At 32.7% G+C, this 21468-nt stretch overlaps 1 protein-coding gene across 1 annotated transcript; it reads right to left on the bottom strand.

Annotated features, from left to right (window-relative positions):
• Positions 1-10927: 10927 nt before the first annotated feature.
• On the bottom strand, positions 10928-19888 carry LOC137400171 (rhodopsin-like). The gene is made up of 3 exons (XM_068086489.1): positions 19117-19888; positions 15029-15232; positions 10928-11404 (listed from the first exon to the last, which is right to left on the bottom strand). Exons 1-3 carry the CDS (start codon positions 19879-19881, stop codon positions 11264-11266), a joined length of 1110 nt encoding a protein of 369 aa, XP_067942590.1. The 5' UTR covers positions 19882-19888; the 3' UTR covers positions 10928-11263.
• Positions 19889-21468: the final 1580 nt, after the last annotated feature.

The raw sequence follows: 21468 nt of genomic DNA, 5'->3' as shown, positions 1-21468 counted from the left end.
TGAGAAAACTGGTATTAAAGTGTGAGAAACGAAAACCAATGCACAATTTTTTTTACATTTCGAAACGTCATAGCGACCAATATCAAAAAGTTGTGATATTTATCTAGATTTTTGTATTTATACGCAAAAACTTTTGCTGAATTTAAAAATCTAAACAGTTTTTGGTTGGTTGTTATAAAAATAGCTGTATATCTATAAGAAAGTGTAGACCTATAGCTTAATTTTGCAGATATTAAAAACGGCTTGGCAGTACCGCGATATTGGGCACAGCAGTAGTATCATCAACAAAATCTTTACAAAATTAATAACAGTAACATATTGCCCAACATTAGTCACTATATACTTCGATCTTGTAAATTCGAATGATTATTCTTATAATAAACCTGATGATAATCTTATAAAATTGAATAATTGTTCTTATAATTAAATATTGTAATAATCTTATAAGAATCGTTAGAAAAATATCATCGTCATTCGCTACATCATCGTCATTTACTTACGTTGCTTTGAACATCAGTTGCAATACCAAAGTACTCATTATTAGTGACCAAAATGTCAGAGTCCGGCACAATTGGCAAAAAATAAACGATTACTTTTCAATTTACGTTTTTCTTGTGAAATGCGCATGACTTAATGGTTCTATTCTCTGTCGCACGGCCTAATCGGTATTTCGTTGGCCGGTCTTAATTTTGATTAAAAACGCTTGTCATGTTTTAATAGCAATTTTAGGCCAAATTAATTTGTCTATTTATGTATAATTTGATCAGATGGGTAAAGTTTAGGATATTGTCTACAAATTTCAAAGACTTGGTAACATATTTAAATAGGTTTATATGTGTTTTGTATCATTATTATACTTAAACGACTCCATTAAAAGATAGTTAAATTTGTTGATGAGATTTGGATACAAGGGTTTGCAACAGTGTTGATAAATAATTTTCGAGAGTTGTGTGCACATATGCATTTATCATAAAGCTCCCAAACAATCGCTTTGCTTGTGTTTGGTTGTGCGACAAATAATCAAGTTGGTGTATTGGTAAAATAGGAATGGGAATGACGTGGGAATGACTAAGTTTATTGTTGAACACAGATGGGCTGCTTTGAATAGCTGTTTCTAATTTATAATAATAAAAGTCTGATTTTGTTTATTGACTGATATAATCAATTTATTTTGTTGTTTAATGTAACTAAGAACTTACAGTTAAACTTCTCAGATGCTGCAGTTTAGAACTACAGATTCAAAGAAAATGAGATAAAGAATGTCAAGAGATTTTCTTGTAACCCGATATTTGTTTTAAAAACAGAATTTTAAAAGAAAATGTTTATTTTCCCATTGAAATATCATCAATTCATTGTTTTCACTGCTACCACAGCTGTAAAAAAATAGCTGTGTTTTTTTGAAAGCTGATGTTTTGAAATCTTCACATGCATCAGCTATCGTCCAAAATACTAAGTTTGTAAGTTTCATAAAGTAAAAGTATTTCATTTGATGGCTAACTAACTAGTGAGAAGTAGTGTTTAAAAGCTGAATTTTTAAATTTTATACGAAAGTCATGAACAAAAGTAGACGAATCATTCTATAAAAGATGTTTAGATTTACACATGATCATTTAAGTAATAATGTTTAACCACAAAGAAACTAAGGGTTATGTTAACAAGCCTTCAAATCACAGTGTCTAATTTTTATGCAAGTCAAGACCGCTACTTTCAGCCTATCTTAAAAGTTGACTTGCAGCAAAATTCATATTACAGTTATTTGGTATCAAAAGATTCACCATGTCTTACTCTGTTGTGTTGTAGGTGCCAAATGTGTGGAAAAGTGATTACAAGCTCTTAAAAGCTCAAAACGAAAAGCCGCTGTAGATTGGAATCTATTTATTTTTCTGACGTAGTCATGATAGTTTGTTTATTGTCTTGTCACGTGAATTGAAAGACCAATAAAAAGCTCAATATAAACTTATCGTAGCACTAGTTTATGACAAACACTTCACGTTTTACCGAAGACTCCGTATCAAATATAGATGCTCGCTACTTCACAGTTTTGTTTCGATCTGGTCTAATCGGCAAGTCGTAATCTGATCATGTGACCCAATACTTCGCAAATAAATTTTGCAGCACTTTTTGATAATCAAAGGTGACTAACAGGCTCGTCATGATTATCAGACAATGATATGTACTCCTTCGAGGTAAGGTTAAAAATTTAAATGAATTTTTACGGTAAGTTATAAGATATCACTGCTAAAAGTGACAGCATTACAATGACGATAAAACAGACGCGTAAGAACAATAGACATGGTTTAATTGAATGCGTGAGTATATTTGTGAAACTATTTCGACGAATAAGGTAGCATGAAATTGTAAACAGAAACCATCTACCACAACTACGTCACATTTGAGCCGTTTTGGAAAGAGAATCCAAACTACGGCGGTCTTGTGTGGCTGCGATTACTTGTTCAATTTTTAGCTTTTAAGAGCTTGTATTCACATTCCCACATATTTGGCACCTACAACACAACAGAGTAAGACATGGTGAATCCTTTGATATTAAATAAAGGTAATGCAAATTTTGTTGCAAGTCAACTTTTAACTTTTTGAAAAAAGCGTTTTACAGGCTCCTTGGTAGGGCATTGACATTGACAAAATTAGGTCAATTTGACATTTTCTCGATAAGTTGAATAACACACTTTATTTTTTGTAACAGTTTTGCCTTTTGTTGAGATCTCTCAAGCTTACGAACGGAGCCAATTGTTTAGTTAACTATGTTTTCTGCTTCGTATCTTATAGTTTTCAACTTCTTACCTCAAAATTGGTGTCGGACTTCTATATATATGAATATCAGTGTTTTGTCATTTGTTAAAACAATAAAGTTTTAACAAAGAAAAGTCTCCTGCGTACTAGATTTGAATTTGCGACATCCAAATCGCAAGTTTACTAACAAGTCCAGGAAACCAGCCATTCTTATCACACCTATCACTCTTACTGTATATCCTTGTTGGGATTTCACACACTAAATGTGCACCTTTTATTAATGATTACTAAAGTACGCCCTCTTCTCTCAGAACAGGGTTATGATGGCTCTGTTATACGCTTTTTCGACTTATCAAGTAGAACATGATGTTTTCTCTTATTCATATAAAGACCAAATATTTTTTCAGCTTACGATATTAACAAAAATTTAATCAAAATGAAATTGGTGTGCAGTTTACATCAAAATAACAAAAATTCCAATATGCATTTTACCGAAATCAATCTCACAACCACCTAAAGAAGGTATGATTCTTTCCATTTTAGTTGAGCATTATTGACTAAAAGTTATAGTGGAAACAAAACCAAAAACAGGTAGGTAGTAAAATGTTAGCCAATGACAAAGCTGAAGTTTAGTTTAGTAAAATACACTTTAAAACTTTGCTTCAAATATGTGTTTAGTAAGCTAAATTCATTTACGGAAAAATCAATGTATGTTATACGCCAGTCTCAAAGGTAAGAACTCCCTATGCTACATAATGCCCGTAATACATTGTCATGTTGCATTTATTGCAAATCATTGTGATTGTGCTGTCCTCACACTTATGGGTTCGGCGTAAAGTCTTGTGCAAAGCAAAATAATATGTTTGAGTAATGTACACTGTTCATATAGCATTCAAGTGTAAAAGACTGACTCTCTATAGCTAAAAGTGTTTTTTATACATAATGTAAAACTGTGATGGCTTGATTAATTTTAAAACATAAACAATGCCAAACACAATTTAGTATACGTGACACAAAACATTAGCCAAATATACTTTTTATCTTTAATTATCAATCAAACGACTGCAGTTCACAGATTGATGTATCATAACATTGGTTTCAAGAATAAACCTTGAAGGCAGACACAAAATTAGATTGTTCATTTTAGGCAGAGTTCATAGCAATCCATGTCAGCAATGACTGTCAATATAAATCAATTTATAAGCATTGTATAGCTTGTGTAAACGAATGGTTTTCCATGAAATGTTATTGGAATGTTGCTATAATGAGATAATGGCTGTCAAATAAATGTCTAGTGGTCGCAATTGCTAAGACTGACATATTCAGGTCAACACCGATGAGTCATTGAGAATAAATCATTCTTCTTTGAGATATCTTCATATTTTTCATCATAACCACTAAATACACTAAAGTTACTGTAGGTACTAATTGTTATTAATAATTCAGCATATTCGTAATTTATAATTTTGTCAGCTTGTATTAATTGTATCATTACCAAATAACTCCTCAAGGCATTTTTAGTAAAACAAACTTTTTTTAGCTACTATTTTCTATTTGTTTCTCATTCACATTTAAATGTCTTTACATTTGTTTTGTTTTTTCTCTAAATCTAACTCCACTGCACCAAACTCTTTTTGTATGATATGAAGTTTAAAAGTTGCAACCGTTTGAAAAAGTTTGAAAACCTTTACAGCTGTTTTATTTTTTTTTCAAATTTATTTGAACTGTCCAATATACTTGTTCATGATATGAAGTTGCAAAGTTAGGATAGGAACTGTCGCTATGTGTTAAAAAAAAATTTTCAATGCCAAGACTTTGTCATTACCCGGACAAGGCCGGAAATTCACCTAGTAGTATCATAAGACATGGGTTTTTAAAAACTCACAGCTTGAAAGGTAATCATCAGTTTTTCTAATAACTAACACCCAACACCCCAGTGTGCAATGAGAACTAGTCAGGTGTGCCAATAAAGAGGAGAGAATAAGTACAGTGGTGTGCATAAACTTGGAATCACATTGTTTTGTTCACTCTATATCGAATCGATCTTCCATTTGCTTTCTATTTTCCCGCCAATTATGATGCCATGCCAGATATTATATATCAATCTGATCAGCAGAAGATGTGCTTTCAAACAGTGCATTGATTGATTTAACACAATCATTTCTGAGTGATTTATATTAATCCTATTAAACAGATTAATTATGGTATTTTAATTATGGTGTATTAATTGGTGGTTTTAATTATGGTGTATTAATCTGTAAACAGATTAATTATGGTGTATTAATTGGTGGCCCTTTTCAGGACCACCAATTTGTATAAAAGAGTTTGTTTGTATCCTATTTTATCAATTTTCACTAACAACATTCATAGCCTGCAATAAGTCTGCCTTTCGGTAGATCCACCCCCAGCGATAAAAATCTGAGAATATTTTTGAATATTTGGCATCATCTTGTTCTTCAGAATTTTCCTTTTCAAATGATATATATATTGATGGGGTTGAGGCACTTAACTCCAAAGAATTTCTTAGACAACAGCATATAAACATACATATTTGAAGATTTAACTGGTGATTCCAAGTTTATGCACACCACTGCAGTATGTGTACATGTATTCTAAAAAGCTTGAGAGCCTGCGGTTAAGTCAGATTTTAGCGCGTCAAGCTGATTATGTCCTAGGTTTATACTAAAAAGGTCTTTTTTGCTAATCTATATCGGTTGCAAATCTTTAGCTCTCAAAAACTTAGATTTTAGCAATGAAGACATTTAGTAAAATCTAACAGTTTTTAGAGTGTTCCACTTAGTACATTTACAGATTACAAGTTTAATACTTTATTATTTTTCTTTAAATAGATGTTGTTTGACAAAAAAATGTCAACCATTTTTTTGTGTGAAACTGCTTCAGGTCATTTGAGCTGGCAGTAAAACTTGTAAAAATTATATGAAGAGTTTTGGTGGTGTGAAAACGGCATTATCTGGTCAAACAGCAATAAAATCACAACATTTTAATTTTTGCATTTCAATAAAGCCATTTAAATACTGATCAACAACAGGATGAAGCAGTTTTTGTGAACATACAAACCGTTATTTGCAGCCATCACAAAAACGCCGTAGAATGGAAGCCCTTTCCAAAACCACTCAATTGAGATGTAGCTGAACGCGATGGCTTGTTTTTACATTTTTATGCAACCTTGCTTATCAAAATATTTTCACAAATATGCTTTTTGTATTCAATAAAACCATGTCTATGTCATCAATATTGTAATGCTGTCACTTTGAGCACTGATATCTTAAAACCTACAAAACCTAAAAAATTGTTAGTTATTTCACCTAAGCTCGAACGGGTGCACATCATCCTCTGATAAGCATGACGAGCGTGTTGATCACCTGTGATAGTCAAAAAATGCTGCAGAATTTGACACCGCCATTTAGCAAGAAGTATGGGTCACATGATCAGATTACGACTAGATGTTTAGACTTGGCTAAAACGAAACGGTAAAGTAGTGAAATTTTATATTTGATACAGGCTTTCCGGTAGAGCCCAAAGTGCTTGTCATAAACTAATGCTATGAGGTGTTTTATATTGAGCCTTTTTTTAGAATTTTTATTTCACGAGATAACATCATGTGTCCAAACAATAACCAAAATGTTCTGGTACGTCGTGCAAATAAAGAGATTCCAAAATACGGGGTTTTTGTGATGGCTGCGATTAACTGTTCGTTTAGAGCTTGTGAGAGCTTGTAATCACATTTCCACATATTTTGCACCTACAATACAGCAGAGTAAAACATGGTGAACTTTTTGAAACCAAATAACAGTAACGTGATTTTGGTTGCAAGTAAACATTTAATATTTATGGCGTTTGGTTAAAATCTAACAGTTTCTAAAGTTTTATACTTAACGCATTCACAGATTCCCATGCTTAATATTTTACTATTTTTCTTTAAACAAATTTAATGTTTGCCAAAAGAATGTAGGTCATTTTGTACATCAACCGTTTGAAATTAACTGTGCTGGCAGTACAATTTAAAAGAGTTTTATGGAGAATTTTGTGGTGTGACAATTGCATTATCTGGTCAAACAGCCATAAAATCACAACATAATAATTTGTAGCCTTTCAATATAGCCACTTAAATGCTGATCAGCTACAGGATGAAGTATTTTTGCAAAAATACAAGTAGGCTGTAAACATAGACATAGGTTGTGAACATACACGTTAGTTGTGAACATAAATGTAAGTTGTGAACATACATGTAGGGTGTGAAAATACGCTTAGGTCACAAAATAGCATGATATTGTTAATTCACAACTTTTAGAAGATGATATGTTAAAACTAAACTACAGCATAAGTTAATTTGCTGCAATTTCGCACAATTCACATGTATATTTGCCCAATTGCTAACAAATTAACTTATCAATGTTTTGAAGACAGTTTTGTATTTTGATTGCTCTAGTAAACTGACGCCAGGAGTATTAGAAAACTAAAAACTCTGTTTCAATACGTGGGAATAGAAACTCTCGCAGCATATTAAAAAAGAGAGCAAAACAACATGTTTCTATTGTATGCACCACCAAACAAAAATAGGTGATACTTGAGTGTTCGGCAAGCTTTCAAGGATACACCAGAAATGTAAAAACTTGGTTGTCATATAAACAGGAAACTTCAAGCTGCTGAAACGCTGCAAACATAAATATTTTACTCTAGACTTGGACAGAATTGTGGGGAAGAAGCAAAAGGCAAGTCCATACTCATGATTTTGATAACATTATAGTTCTACAAAAGGCTAAATATTACAATGATTTACTGACCACCTTGGCTAACCATGGAATATGTCAAGAAAACTAAATAAGAGCACGTACACAATCAGTTGCTCCACACGCTTGAGTGAGTTACCTCACTTGAATTACCTTACGTTAAAAATCAGGTTCATCCAAAGTGCAGAAAGTTTTGCAAAGATGGTACATACATGTACATGTCAAGTTAATTATTGAATCGTGTTGCCAGAGGTTAACAAACTGTTTGTATAAAATGATGCAGCTTGTTTATTATGCTCAGATAGTGTCTAAAGGATATAACAACCCTTTGTATTGCTCTTATGTTTTAAAATGGTGATCATGTTAGAAAATACCAATCATTTTATTCATCGTAAGCGAGTTCTTTTTTACGTATTACTAAACTGAATGTAAATATTGTCTAAAAGATATTTCTAGTGTCAGTTTTTGCTCAGTATTGACAGCAGTATGATAGACATGGCTTTTAGCTCAATATAGCTGCAGAAACTAGTACCGCAAAAGCATATGACTAAATGGGATATTTTCAACCTCGGTAACAACTTTGGTGTTTCTAGAATTGATCTTCGCCAAGTACGCCAAAAGTTTTTTTACCCAAAACAGGTCATTGGAAACCTTTTGAGGTATATATAAGAAAAGAGGCAAATGTGACCTCAAATTGATCAGTCTAAACTTTTTTGTAGCCAAAAATAGAATTAGGCGTGGGTGTGCATTTGCACTGACACTTTCATCACAAATTTTTCTGCCATACTTGATGACGCGGTTAAGGGCGGCTTAGAAAAAGGTCACGTCTAACCTATGAAAGAATCAAATGTGTGTAATGTAGTTTATTTAAAATCAATGAGAAAAAAACTGCTATGCTTCAGGAAATTTACCAATCAACATTTTGATACAGATTGTCTTGCTCTAGTAGCTCACGGCTCTATGACAAGCCAGATCTAATAAACATATTGCTGACTATCACAAAAACAAAATTTCGTTATAAGCTACCAATTTTTTTGTAACTTTTTGTCCAAGATAGTACATGCACCATTATTACAAAGCCACTAAACCAATGGAAAGAAATTAAGGTGTCATCGGACGCAGCTATTATTGCTAAATTTCATAATACAGTATTTTAGAAAGTAAAGGTTTTTGATTTGATATATAAAAGCTTTAGTGCTAGTTTGCAAAATAGCCAGACCATCATGTTTCAGCACACTGAGGTGCAAGGTAACTAAGTATGGTGAACGGTAATACAATATCTATTGTCAATAAACTGTAAACTCACTGATGGTCAGCAGATGTAATAAGGCAGTTATAATAATACATAGATATAGAGATAAGATCACTAATTCTGAGGGGCTGAAAGTAGGAACACCAACTCTTAAAACTATTCATATCTAAATCAAGTCTAGAAGGCTTGAATATGTTGAGGGGGTGAATTGACTATAATTGATTTCTTCAAAGCCACTGTACTCAGGTTTGAAAGAAGGAAACACAATCAAAAACTTATAATTTGAGTACAAAATTCCCCATCTGAGGGAATATTAAACAGTAGTTATAAACCTTTATAAATGGCATAATAGGGCTAGAGATAATTTAGACCAAGATTTTGGAGTATAGCAAGATTAAAGCAGCGATCGCAATTGCACAGATGCATTTCTTAGGTAAAAGTATGAACATTGCCTCAGAAACAGATTACAGAGGATTTCATTTTCATGATATAAGCTAGAAAAACTTGTGACAGCATTCTGAATTTTAGTGGTAATATCATTGTGACAATTAATTAAGCACTACAGCTGCGATGCAAATTTGTAAATAGCATAGTTCATGGTTTTCTCTGTTGAAAACAAAACTTTGTCCGACATGATAACATCCATTTGTTTTTGCTTTAATGAGATTAATGTAGAAGTGTTCTTCATGATGCAATCTAATGCTCATAAGCATCATGTTTACATCAGAGCTAACCATGAAGACTTAGAAACTTATTCTGCTCAGGATACCCTATGTATTACATTTAAACCTAAATGTCAGAGGTAGATATTTTAGTTAATGAATTTTTAGCTAATGTATATGAATGATCAATACAGGCAGTCAAGAAGCAATTTAAAAATGCAATAAGTTACCACTAATATCCTTTTCATTAAATCTTTCCCTCCTTCATGAACTTAGAATTATCTGTATATGCTTTCGGGAAGATAAACTAAATTTATATCTACAAGCTCACATATTGTTCTCAGGTACACCTAAACCATCCATGTCATTAAATAGCAATAAATAGTAAACGCTCCACGACTCTGATGTCCATTCACAGACTTAAAGTTGTATTCTATACTAATCTAGACTTGGACATTAATCTCTAAAGTGGAAAAAGGCTGATAAATAGGTCCATTTATGTAGTTTTTACCGTTGACCAAGCATGTTTGCTAGGTAACTTGCATATAGTCTACTTGGTTCATTTTCTGAAAAAAGTCAGCAATTTCTATAACCATGTAGAGGTATATGATGAGCAACCAATGAGTCCAATGCTTACCCATACACTTGGAGTTATCATCTGTATATAGTACTAGCTGTTCCACCCGGCGATTCCCGTGTAATAGAAGAGTATTTGGACAGAAAACTGATTTGCTTTTAACATATTACAACATTTGCCATTCTAACTTTCATCACTGCATATCACTACATATTTAATCACTACATACATGTAACTACATATCATGAGAAAAGTTTTTTGTCTTATAAACAATGAGAAGTAGTGAGAGTTTTGCTATTAGCCAGTTTGATAATGTGAGAGAACAGCTTCACGTGACGAACGTTATGCTATGACCCACATCAAACGTAAAGCAGTTAGGTATTGCGCTGATATAATGACTTATTTTGGCAGGCTTCCAATTTGAAATCCGTAGTCCAGTGGGCTAGGCATAAGACTGGTGAATGGCTGGGTCCGGGATCGAATCCTCTTCAGTACGGAATAGTTATTCCAAGATTTTAAGATCTATAGCCGGATTTCCGACATACAGGTGGACTTTGAGAAATATATATATATATAGATTAACTTTTAGTTGTTGATTACTCTATAGATTAAATGAAGGCATCTAGACAAGCTAGCCATATATATTTTGTTGGTGATTAGGCATGAATGTTTTGCATCAGATATATCCTACGATGTAGCCATATACTTTGCTAAGAAGTATTCATGATACAATTTGGTGAGAGGGCCAGTTTTGCCAAATTGAAAACATCTATCACACAAAGTCATCTGGCAAACGTCTCAGACTAGAGCTTACCGCAGCCATTTGGCTATGACAAACCTTCAAAAAAACTTATTCTGTTGCTTACTTGTGTCAGGACAACAGGCTTTAACAATGAAATATGTGATAAGTGTGTATTGAGCATTATACTTTTCGCTATAGATGCTTGTGTTTTACAGAATGGAACATTGAAAAGTTGATGTTTTTATTAAAAGACAGAGTTTTGGTGGAAGCAAATATCTACTTTTCATATACATGTATGAATAACCCCAAATATGACAACGCCAATAATATCCTTTAATCTGAAGAGTACTTAGTAAATCCAAATTAAATCTTGAATAAATATTTTTTCTCACTTTTAAAACTCTTTTTTAACTTTAAAAAAAAATTTGTGATTGAACTAATATATACATATATGAATTGAATACTAGTACATTTACTAGCATCATCAACAATGTTAGTCAATTGCCCGTACCCTTCAGTTGTGTTTAACATTTAAACAGCTTTGTCAGACAATCCAGTGCTCTGCGAACTTGGAGTAGCCTCTTCGTCCGAGTCTTTCAATTCTGCTCTTATTTGTGGTTTAATTGATTTGGTCTTTATCAAGGTTCGGTTACACAGTAGAACAACATCATGCTGCAAAACACAGTGATATATATATATATATATATATACATGTATATATATATTATGTATATGTTGAAATTTGAAATACCTACAGCAAAAATCACAGTGCTCAACAAAGAATGGAGAAGTATAAACTAGTAGATAATTAGTTAGTGCACTGATATTTTGTCATATACTTTCAGTTTCTTGTTTATGCAATCATCAGGTTTTAAATCTCTATGCAAGACCGAGATCTTGGTTCATTCATCAAACTGTAGATTTCAACCCAAATGCTGACAAGTACAGCTTGATGATTGCGCAAGCAAGAAACTGACAGTAGCTAACAAAAGATAAGAACAATATCTAATTATCTAAGAAGTTATATATAAAAATATATATATATATTGTTTATATATATTTGATATAATTTATGTTCTATTCGATGTTATATATGTATTATATGTACCATATAATATAGATTACACGTTCATTCTCTACGCTCATGTTTAATTGATTTAGTATTCACCAATTTTATTTTACACAGTAATGTGACATCACGCCGCGAAATGCATCACATCAATAAAAAGAGTAATTTTCATTTCAGCCTTACACATTGCTAGCTTAGCTAGCCATTTCAGCCTTATACATTGCTAGATTAGCTAGCCATTTCAGCCTTATATATTGCTAGCTTAGCTAGCAATATATCAAAAATACCAACAAGGAATTTTTAAAACATAAAATCGATTTTTATTTCTATTTCATGACATAAAATGTAGGATTAATGGTTTTTAAGTTGCACCACACGACCTTTTATCCATGAGTAAATAGAATGCCTTAAATATCTAGTGAAGTGAAGTGGTCTATGAAGTTTGAAAAATTTTTTAGTTTTTTTTGCAAAATAGTCTATCTAAAACATTTACATTACCTGCGAGTGTGCCTAAGAGCTAACATACCTGTGATCATAACTTGCAGCTAATAACTTCAGTTACAGCTCTAGAAAAACTCAAAATAGACCCAATATTTGAAGATGAATGAAAAGCCAGTTCTTATTGTTGATGTGGTTCTCTTAAAATACATATGCTCTAAATAGCGCACACAGTCTAAGATGCTGAAAAATTCAATTACATGACTTAGTATTTTGGCATAAAACGCCTGACCTTTCAAAATGACTCGAAATCTTTAACCCCTTAGAAAATCTCAATGAGTAAAACAGCTTCATTTACCAAAAATAGCAGAAACATCAAATTTTTACAGGCCAATTTCACATTCTGCAAATATTCTTTCAAGCTACACGGTTTTGAAGAAATATTTACAACTGAGATCTGATTTAAACACAATTACTCGGTGAGCAAAACTGCTATGGTTCGAATGGCTTTTATTAATTTTTAGAATAATGTTAGCTCAGCGGCTGAATGTAGATAATTGTTTTTGCACTGTCACTTATTACATACTACACAAAAAACAGAAAAAGTCGGTAATTTAAAACTTACCATTTATGTTACATTTGATAGCAAATTAATTTGACTGTCAATCACACTTTTTCAAGCTAAGTTTATGCTCAAGCTGAAATACAAGTCTGTTTTTAGAAAGTATGTGTACACAGAGTAAATGCGGTTAAAGTTCAAGTAGGTTTAGCCTTTGGCCCTACTGATTGTGAGGGAACGGGTTTTCTATTAGGTTAGGTTATCAAAGCAATAAAGCTCGCTTCTTAATCCATCAGCCAACTGAACCTGAGTATATAAACTTTTTATATTTAATTACAGTCATACTTCGACTTACGAGCTTAATGCGCTCCGAGACTGAGCTCGTATGTCGATTTACTCGCATGTTGGTGCAATTTATTTATATATAGAAAAATTAAATATATATTAATTGGTTTCTATACTCTAAAAATGCAAATAAAACACTCAAAACAAGATATTGTAACAGAAAAAGCATGTTGGTTATTGACCTAACTTACCACATGCTTTCAAAAAGCAACAAATAAAAAACAATGCAAGGAAATGTGATTAATTAAAAAGGTAAAGTTAAATACATACAGTAGCAGCTAACGCTAGCATTTGCCAGGGAGGGAGATATAAGTGTTATTTTGCATTACAACAGTTGAATTTGATAAATTTGGATTTTATCAAAGTCTTAAAAAACAAACTTAAAAGCAAACCTAAAAGCAAACTTTCATTTTTCGTAATTAAAATTTCTTTGGCGTTCATAGTTGGAAGTTTCTCGCTGGTTAGCTAGTTTTTGCTTTGTTTTCGCTTTCACGACAAGCCGGCCGTTTTAAGATAAACCTATCTAAGGACGTTTGCCTCTGTCGCTCTTTCAACGTGTTGCGATTAGAACGAACACTGGTGTCATCACAAAGGGTTAATGCACGACCACTAGCCAACTTGTCCGAAAGTCTATTTTTATAATTTTTATAGACAGCACCGGCCTTTTCACATAGGCCTTTTCGCCTTTATTGAAACATCGTTTCACGCACATTGTTTACGCTGTCACCGGCCAATTGTTTATCTTTTATCCAATGCCTGAGCAGTCTCTCCATCAGCGGTCGTGAAGATCGCGGCGTCGTTTAGAAACGCATTATGGTTAGTCCTTTTGCAAACTAAATGCTCTGAATATAACCCTTCGGTTTGATAATTGTAGATGTATTTCTGTCATATTGCTGAGCTAGATCAATCACGTATACACATTTCGCATATTTTACAATAATTTTCCGTTTAATATCAATTGTTATCATTTGCTTTTTCTTTCCATTATCTTTCATTTTACTGGCAAATTTTCGGTCTACGCACCATACTTTTAATTCACATACATGTAGTTTTGCACTGAAAATTGCGCACAGAAAACACGGTACAAAAGTATAACCTGAGTAGTTGAAAAATATAGAGTGATGCTGTTCTCATAAAACACCTCCGGCATACTTTGCAACTGACTAGCGTGCTCGTGTCTCAAACATTGCTCGTATGTTAGTGCTAAAACTTGCTTAAAAGCTGGCTCGTATCTCAAGTTTCTTGTACGTTAGAGCACTCGTAAGTTGAAGTATTACTGTACCTGCTTTTTTCAGTGTACAAGAATGGCATCTGGCTAATGCATCAAAGCCTCAAAAATAATTTGCAAACGTAACCACAGCGTAATTTAGCTTACCACGAAGCACCCCGCTAAAACCTTTTGCAAATGTGGTCAGTATGAATGATAAGACAATGCCATTTCATTGGCTAGCACCGACTTTGATAGCCGAAGCGAATCAAGTTTGTTTTTCTGTTAGATGAATAATGTTTCACATCAATGCATACTAATTAAACATTATATGCAAAGCTCCTAACTCACTTTAATACTTGAATATCTGCACAAATTTTGCTGCATCCGCTTGCATTTTCTATATTGCTTTTAGTGTTAATAAAAAAAATTGTATGTGGTTTGTTTCCTCATTTTTCTACAACCTTTATTCAGATTCAACATAAAAATTGTAGTATCTTACATAGAGTGTAAGACTCCTACTGTATGGTAAAATTATTTTTAGTTCTAGTTGGTGCCACAAGCTTAGTATTGTGGTAAAACTTATATTCAAATTTCGCAAGTGGTAAACCACACACTGCCTATTACCAGTTATAAAAATCTTACAAAAATGAACTTTTACTATGAATACTGACTCACCCTGAAGTTCTTGCTGAAGATGAAATAGACAACTGGAGTAGAGAAGGCGTTTGTGCCCATCAGCATATAGAGAGTTACTTCAGTAATTAAGTATCGTGATGCGTTTTTGTCAAGTAAAGGTTCGCTATCAAAGACTAGGAATATGTTGAAAGGCAGCCATGTGATTAGAGTCAGCAGTGCGTCAACGGCCAGCATGATAAGAACCTAAAACATATTTACACTAGATGTATTCAAGATACACCTGTAAAATTGACTCAGAGGCTAAATCAATGTTAAAAACTATGAAAACCTCATTTTTAAGCAGAAAGTATGTTTTCTTGTTTTTTGGCAGTTAAAGATAATTTTTTCTTATTGATCAGGTATGAATGAAGCAAAAATTACTGTGTCAGTTTATCTACTAGCTTGCATTAAAATAGATGTTTGTGATCGTTTTTTCCTAAAATCAACAAGTTGTTAGAAAAACATTTCAAACTTTTACAGCGAACTAGAAACAAATAATATATTTGCCGAAGCATGTGAGGCAACTCATTTTGTTTTTCTAGATAAATAAACTTTTACATGACTATTTATTTATACTAAGTAGCCTTTCTAAGCTCTAGCGGTACTGAAAAATTTTATTTCCATGTTTATTGTTTATAGTGAGCAATCTAACCTATCTCTTGTAATTTAATGATGTTACTCTCTTGAACTCTTTTCAAAATTTTAAAGAATTTAATTACTATTAATATACATGATAATTTGATGATGTTCATAAGGAAGTCTCAGCTAAATAAAAGATTAATAGAGACAAAACTATGAACCCCTCTAGTTACTACAAAACAGCTCAGTTGTAATCAGTTTTTTGAGAAGTATATACACTGAAAAAGTACTGGTAATTATAAAATTTCACAATATTAACATTTTGCCTTTGCTTTTCAAAAAATTATTATTGATACGAACTTTGTAAAAAATATCTACATAAAACAGACTAGCAATTTGAACATCAAAACTTCTGCATGCATGAAAGGTTTCCTTAATCACATTTGCATCATTTTTTCCATTGGATTATACAACTTTTAATTAATAACTCCAGTGCTGTAGTAATCATGCTGAATTTTAATTTTATCGAATTGTGATTATAGCACAACATATTCATATAGGCCTATATGAACTATCTATATACCCTAGGACACTTATATTTCGCTAATATTTAGTTTCGTGAGTAGCATACAGAGTAAAATTTCGCTGCAACTTAATTTCGCAGCTCTGATGAGTGCGAAAATATAGTAATGTAAAAATAAATGCAGTGGAACAAACATCATTAGATTCCTCAGGTCCAGGTCACTGGTACGAAATATTTTTTAATTTGGGACTACAGTACTTTTCAGACTATAAAACGCACCTCTATATAAGCTGCATCTGCTTTATTTTCCAATAAACGATAATAAAACAATACATAAGCCGCACCTTTGAATAGGCCGCAGAACTAAGGACTATGCTTTTTAACGTGGCAGCAAATTTCCTGTATAAAACGGAACAGTGGAGAACGGCACCGTTTCGTATTATCCGACGCTTTTTAACTTAGTGCCTAACGGGACAGTACCGTGAGGCATTGTTTCGTATTTTCTTTCACCGCTAGAAGCCACTAATTGGAGATTCCTGTTAGTGCGCCCCAGCGGTTAAAGAAAAAGCCACAGATTAGCCGCACCCTTATATAAGCCGCATAGCTCAAATCATCAGAAAAAATTAGCCGCTAATAGTCCGAAAAGTACGATAGTTTTTATTTGTGAACCACAGGTAGAAATGTGTAGGCGATATCAATAATACAATTTGATCGCTTGCTGCCATTTGTTTTCTGGACTATCAATGACATCAAGGTCCCTGCCGTAGTGACTTATGTGGTACCGATATTAGAATTCAAGTATTTATAGCACGCGGTGGCCATGGCTCCAGGTTGTTATTGCTTTTGGCTGGTAATAAAATTCATCACCACAATAATTATTATTCAATTTTATGACTTTCCCTATTAGACTGTCATTCTCATCAGTTACAAATTCAATGACTAAACTAATATCATCATCTTCCTAATTTGTCTAGGCTTTTCCAAAAACACTTACTCTCTTAATTTGTTTCGCCATGCTGCTCAGTCGGTGTATTAGCTATAATGAGTTTAGCAAAAATTACCCAATGAGCCAACCACACACGAAACATGCCTGCATTTCTAATATGACGATTTTATTGTGAATATCAATGAACAAAGCCAATTAATTTCGCGTTTTCGCTCGTTCGTTATGATAGTTTAGTTTCGCTCATGAAATTTTCGCGAGAGTATGTTGCCGCGAAAATGCGAAAGTTAGATGCCGCGAATACATAAGTGTTCTAGGGTACATGCTTATATTTCTCAAAGTTTGTGTACTCGTCATTTTGATTGTCCAGATATAATACGTGTAGCTATTAGAACCTTGGAATTAAAAATTTCCATTGCGCTAGATTTGAACTCACATAGAAAGCAATTACAAGTTTGCTATTCGATTCTCTAACCATGAGACCACAAAATATCTTGTGATAAATCAACACACACTACATAACATATACATACTTTCCCGTTTTCACACAAAAACAATGTATTAATTCAAATTTTACCACTGCTTTTAGCTCTATGAAAGATGCTGTTTTGTGGTCTTTGTCGCACTAGGGTTAATTTATTTTTAACAAAATGGTATCAACTATACAAGAAGTAGATTCCCACGAAATTAAAATTTGGCAAATCGTGTACTAATTGTTTTCAATGAAACTTCGGTTCTCGCAATGTTTGGTTCTTGACCAACTCAGTTTTCAACAAAAGATTCGGAAATTTCTTCATCGCAGAACTTGAAAATAAATTCAGTTCTTGACCAAACCAGAGCATGCACATTAGAATTCGACATGCTCCAAAAAAGCATGAAAACATTTTTTAACAAACGGACAGGCAGTTTACGTGTCATAAAGTCTTTGCAAAACGGGAGGAACCGTCTAGGACGACATATCTTTTACTGACAAACCTCGTTAGGGAGATAAACTCTCCAGTCGAGTCAACCTAAATTATTTTGGAAGAAAATTCTCCTTCAAAAATGTAAAGTAAACATGCCACTGCTGTCCCTTTTTCCAACAGCTTTTGAATTCACTGATCTGTTGCAACTTTTGCTGTTTAATTGTCAATTCTTTGAGATTTTTGTATTGTATCTTGGCCTCTAATGTTTTTGATGTTTTAAGAGTAAAGCATACAAAACCTTTTCTTTTTTTCCATTCATTAAAAATAGAAAACCTTTTTATTACAGATAAACACAATTTATATCCACCCATTTTTATTTATAGTATGCAGTATACCATACAGTTTATGGTGTAAAATGTTGAGAAAATATATCACCAAAGTTGTCTTCTCGCTTTGGAATAAATTAAAACTTACATATATTTATTCTAATAGGATAAATTATTTCCGATCACAAACAACTCGGTTTCAACAACCTTCTGGAATAAGATGCAGTATGTTTGAGAACCGAGGTTCCACTGTACGTTATTAAAACATATACGCCGCTGAAAGTTATGAATTTTTAAATTTACATGGTTTGAAAACACTATCAGTCGTCTTATTTGTTTTTAATATAGTTTCCCTGCACAAACATTTTGCAGGACAAGTCTCTTTGCAGTATATATTATTGCAAAGAAGTATATACTTCTTACATATATATATATATATACCTCTTACATATATAAATACATGTATATAGATATATACTTACATAAATATATATGTGTGTACATATATGTGTGTATATATATGTGTGTATATATATATATATATATATATATATATATATATGTGTATATATATATATATATATATACATATATATATATATATATTTGCATATAGAGTAATATAGATGACATCTTGCTGTTAGGCGATTACTAAAAATTGGCTTCCATCAGATATAGCTCTAAAAAATAAATCTGATTGCGATCACAGTTGTTCTGGAAAAATGAAGACTGGAAACAATTTGGAAAAATTAGCCACCACTGTTGCACTTGATGTTTCATTACAGAGAAAACGCAGGACTAGCATTTCTAACCTTTTGCGACGCTCTGTGCTGGTCAGTTGAAGTGTTTGCAATTAAGCTATTCCATCTTCTTAAGCATAGCTTTAGCAATATGGCTGTATAGGAGATGAAAATAACAGAAACTGGTACTATAAACCTTATTAACATATTCAAGTAATAATGTGAAGATGAGTCTGTTCCACTACAGTACCCGTATTCATGGCCATAGTCATTAAGTTCAATCAACTCTTGATCCAAAAGCTGTTCTATTTCTGCTAAAGTTGTACACAGCCAGATAAAAACTATCACACATATTTTATGTACTTTTCTATAACGTTTTTCATACAATGGGAATAATACAATAAATGCTCTTTCTATACTGATAACTGCATTGCAATTCAGTCCTGCATGTACCGTCACTTGGTATGTGAAGAAATAAAGTTTACACTGCAAACTTGTTGAAAGGAATAACTGATCTACATAAGTGTAACCAGGAACAACAAATAAAGCCATCAGACAATCAGCAACAGCAAGGTTTATCAGTTGAAGTTTGACTTTCCTTCCTGTCTTTTTACCAAAGCTGATAGCTAGTATAGTAATTATGTTAAGTACTACTCCCAATGTTGACTGCATAATCAGAATTCCAGTGATAATACGAAGTTCAGTCTCTGTAAATAAGTAGCAACCACACTCTTCTTCGGAGCTGTTCCTTGACAAGTTGTTTGACAGTTTGGAGTCAACATTCTCGTCTGGCAAAGAATATATTCCTTTCTCAAAATTCTGATTTGAAAGATTCATAGCAACAAATTTGCCAACCTGTCGCTTGAGAGATAAAACCAAAAATGCGAGAGCAGCTTAGCAGTAAGAGAGGCATTTAAAATAACCATAAATTTTGTTTTGCCAGAGCTTAAGCCTATCACATTTTTACGAAAAAGCATTAAAACTGATGTTTCTATGGCTTGTAGATTGTCACTGCTATCAGGTTGGGAAGGCAGAAGAACCAATTTAGCAAATAAATTTAATTTTGAATGTGTTTGGTTTTGCAGCACAATATTTTTAAAACTGTACACTTATTGCTGCACTAGATACATAAAATATTAAAATATGTCAAAAATTAAATTTGACCGATATAAAATTGTTTTCTTCATCTGTTACTTTTCCAGTAGGAAGCGTCAATCTAAATCTTAAACATTTTGAACTGTGTTAGTCTGAAACTTCCATAAAATTTTTACAAGTTTCCTCAAGATGTGAGTATGACCGGTACTTCTATTAATCTCTGATATGACTGAATATTACACTGAACACCCTTCATGTGAAAGCTGATTATTCTTTCTTGAGAGTCAAAGCTAAACCTACCTGACTCTTCGAATCAGCTTAAAGTACCTTTAGAAGTTTTTTGTTGCATTATCGCTAAAAATAAGCGAAATTGACACTATTTAAGGTAATTCTACTCAGAGCTTATGAATAACAACTTCATTTGGTTTTGCCAGCTTTATGATATATAAATTAGCTTTTTTACACTTGAAGCCTTAAAACTAGCAAGTTTTCAAATATCCAGAAGTTTTTTGGCTGATGTCAAGCTTTTATACAGATGGCATATGAAATGAAATTTGGCAGATGGCAAGCTTTAAGAACCTTGATCAGATGTGATGAGAATTGTGTCTTCATACAAAAATCTTTGAAGAAAGCCCTTGTTTACATGGCAGTGGTAATTGCATCGCAAAAAGAGTCAATTATATGTTAACAGGTTTTCATTATGCAACATTGCTACTTCAAGTTTTTTACAAGTTTTTATAAAAAATTATTTGTTTTATTGCTAGAGACATAAAATTTCAAACTGAGGAAATTATTGATTTTAGTGGAAACAAGTGGTTTTTTTAACAGTTATTTACTAGTAGGAAGCATTAAAAAATTAATGAAAGCTTATAACTAAAACAAACTGGTACTTCTAAAAAAAATGCTTAACTTTGCTCAAGCTGGGTGTATGACTAATACTTGTTTAAACACAACTACGACTAAAAATTGGAGTTTTTATCCAAAACTTCCAACGTTTAAGAAAGGAACTTTGTGTGATGAATCCTTGATCAGATGTATCACAATACTGTGAATGAATTTTTTACTTCCATTTCATTCATAAATAATTAGCACTGACAACGCCAAGTTTAAAAGCGAAAATGTTGATAAAGTACACTAAAAGTTTGAATTAAAAGCTTGAAAATATGAGGATGAAAAAAATGAGACGAGGTTAAAATGAAACCCAGTAGTATTTTTGTTAGCAACAAAGACAAAAGATTTATATGATACCAAACCAATTTGTGTTTGGTAGTTGTCTTAACTGTCTTCTTTTTAATTTTGATACCGACCTAAAATATGGAATTTTTAAAA

The sequence above is a fragment of the Watersipora subatra genome, chromosome 7 (assembly GCF_963576615.1).
Source record: "Watersipora subatra chromosome 7, tzWatSuba1.1, whole genome shotgun sequence".
Lineage (NCBI taxonomy): Eukaryota > Metazoa > Bryozoa > Gymnolaemata > Cheilostomatida > Watersiporidae > Watersipora > Watersipora subatra.
This window is presented reverse-complemented; position numbering and strand designations above follow the sequence as displayed.

Coding starts and splice junctions, on each gene's coding strand:
- LOC137400171 (XM_068086489.1), bottom strand. CDS start 19,881: ATGAATCTTTCAAATCAGAATTTTGAGAAAGGAATATATTCTTTGCCA. Junction 15,233..19,116: donor AGCACAGAGCGTCGCAAAAG/GTTAGAAATGCT, acceptor AATATGTTTTAG/GTTCTTATCATGCTGGCCGT. Junction 11,405..15,028: donor TCTTCAGCAAGAACTTCAGG/GTGAGTCAGTAT, acceptor TGTGTTTTGCAG/CATGATGTTGTTCTACTGTG.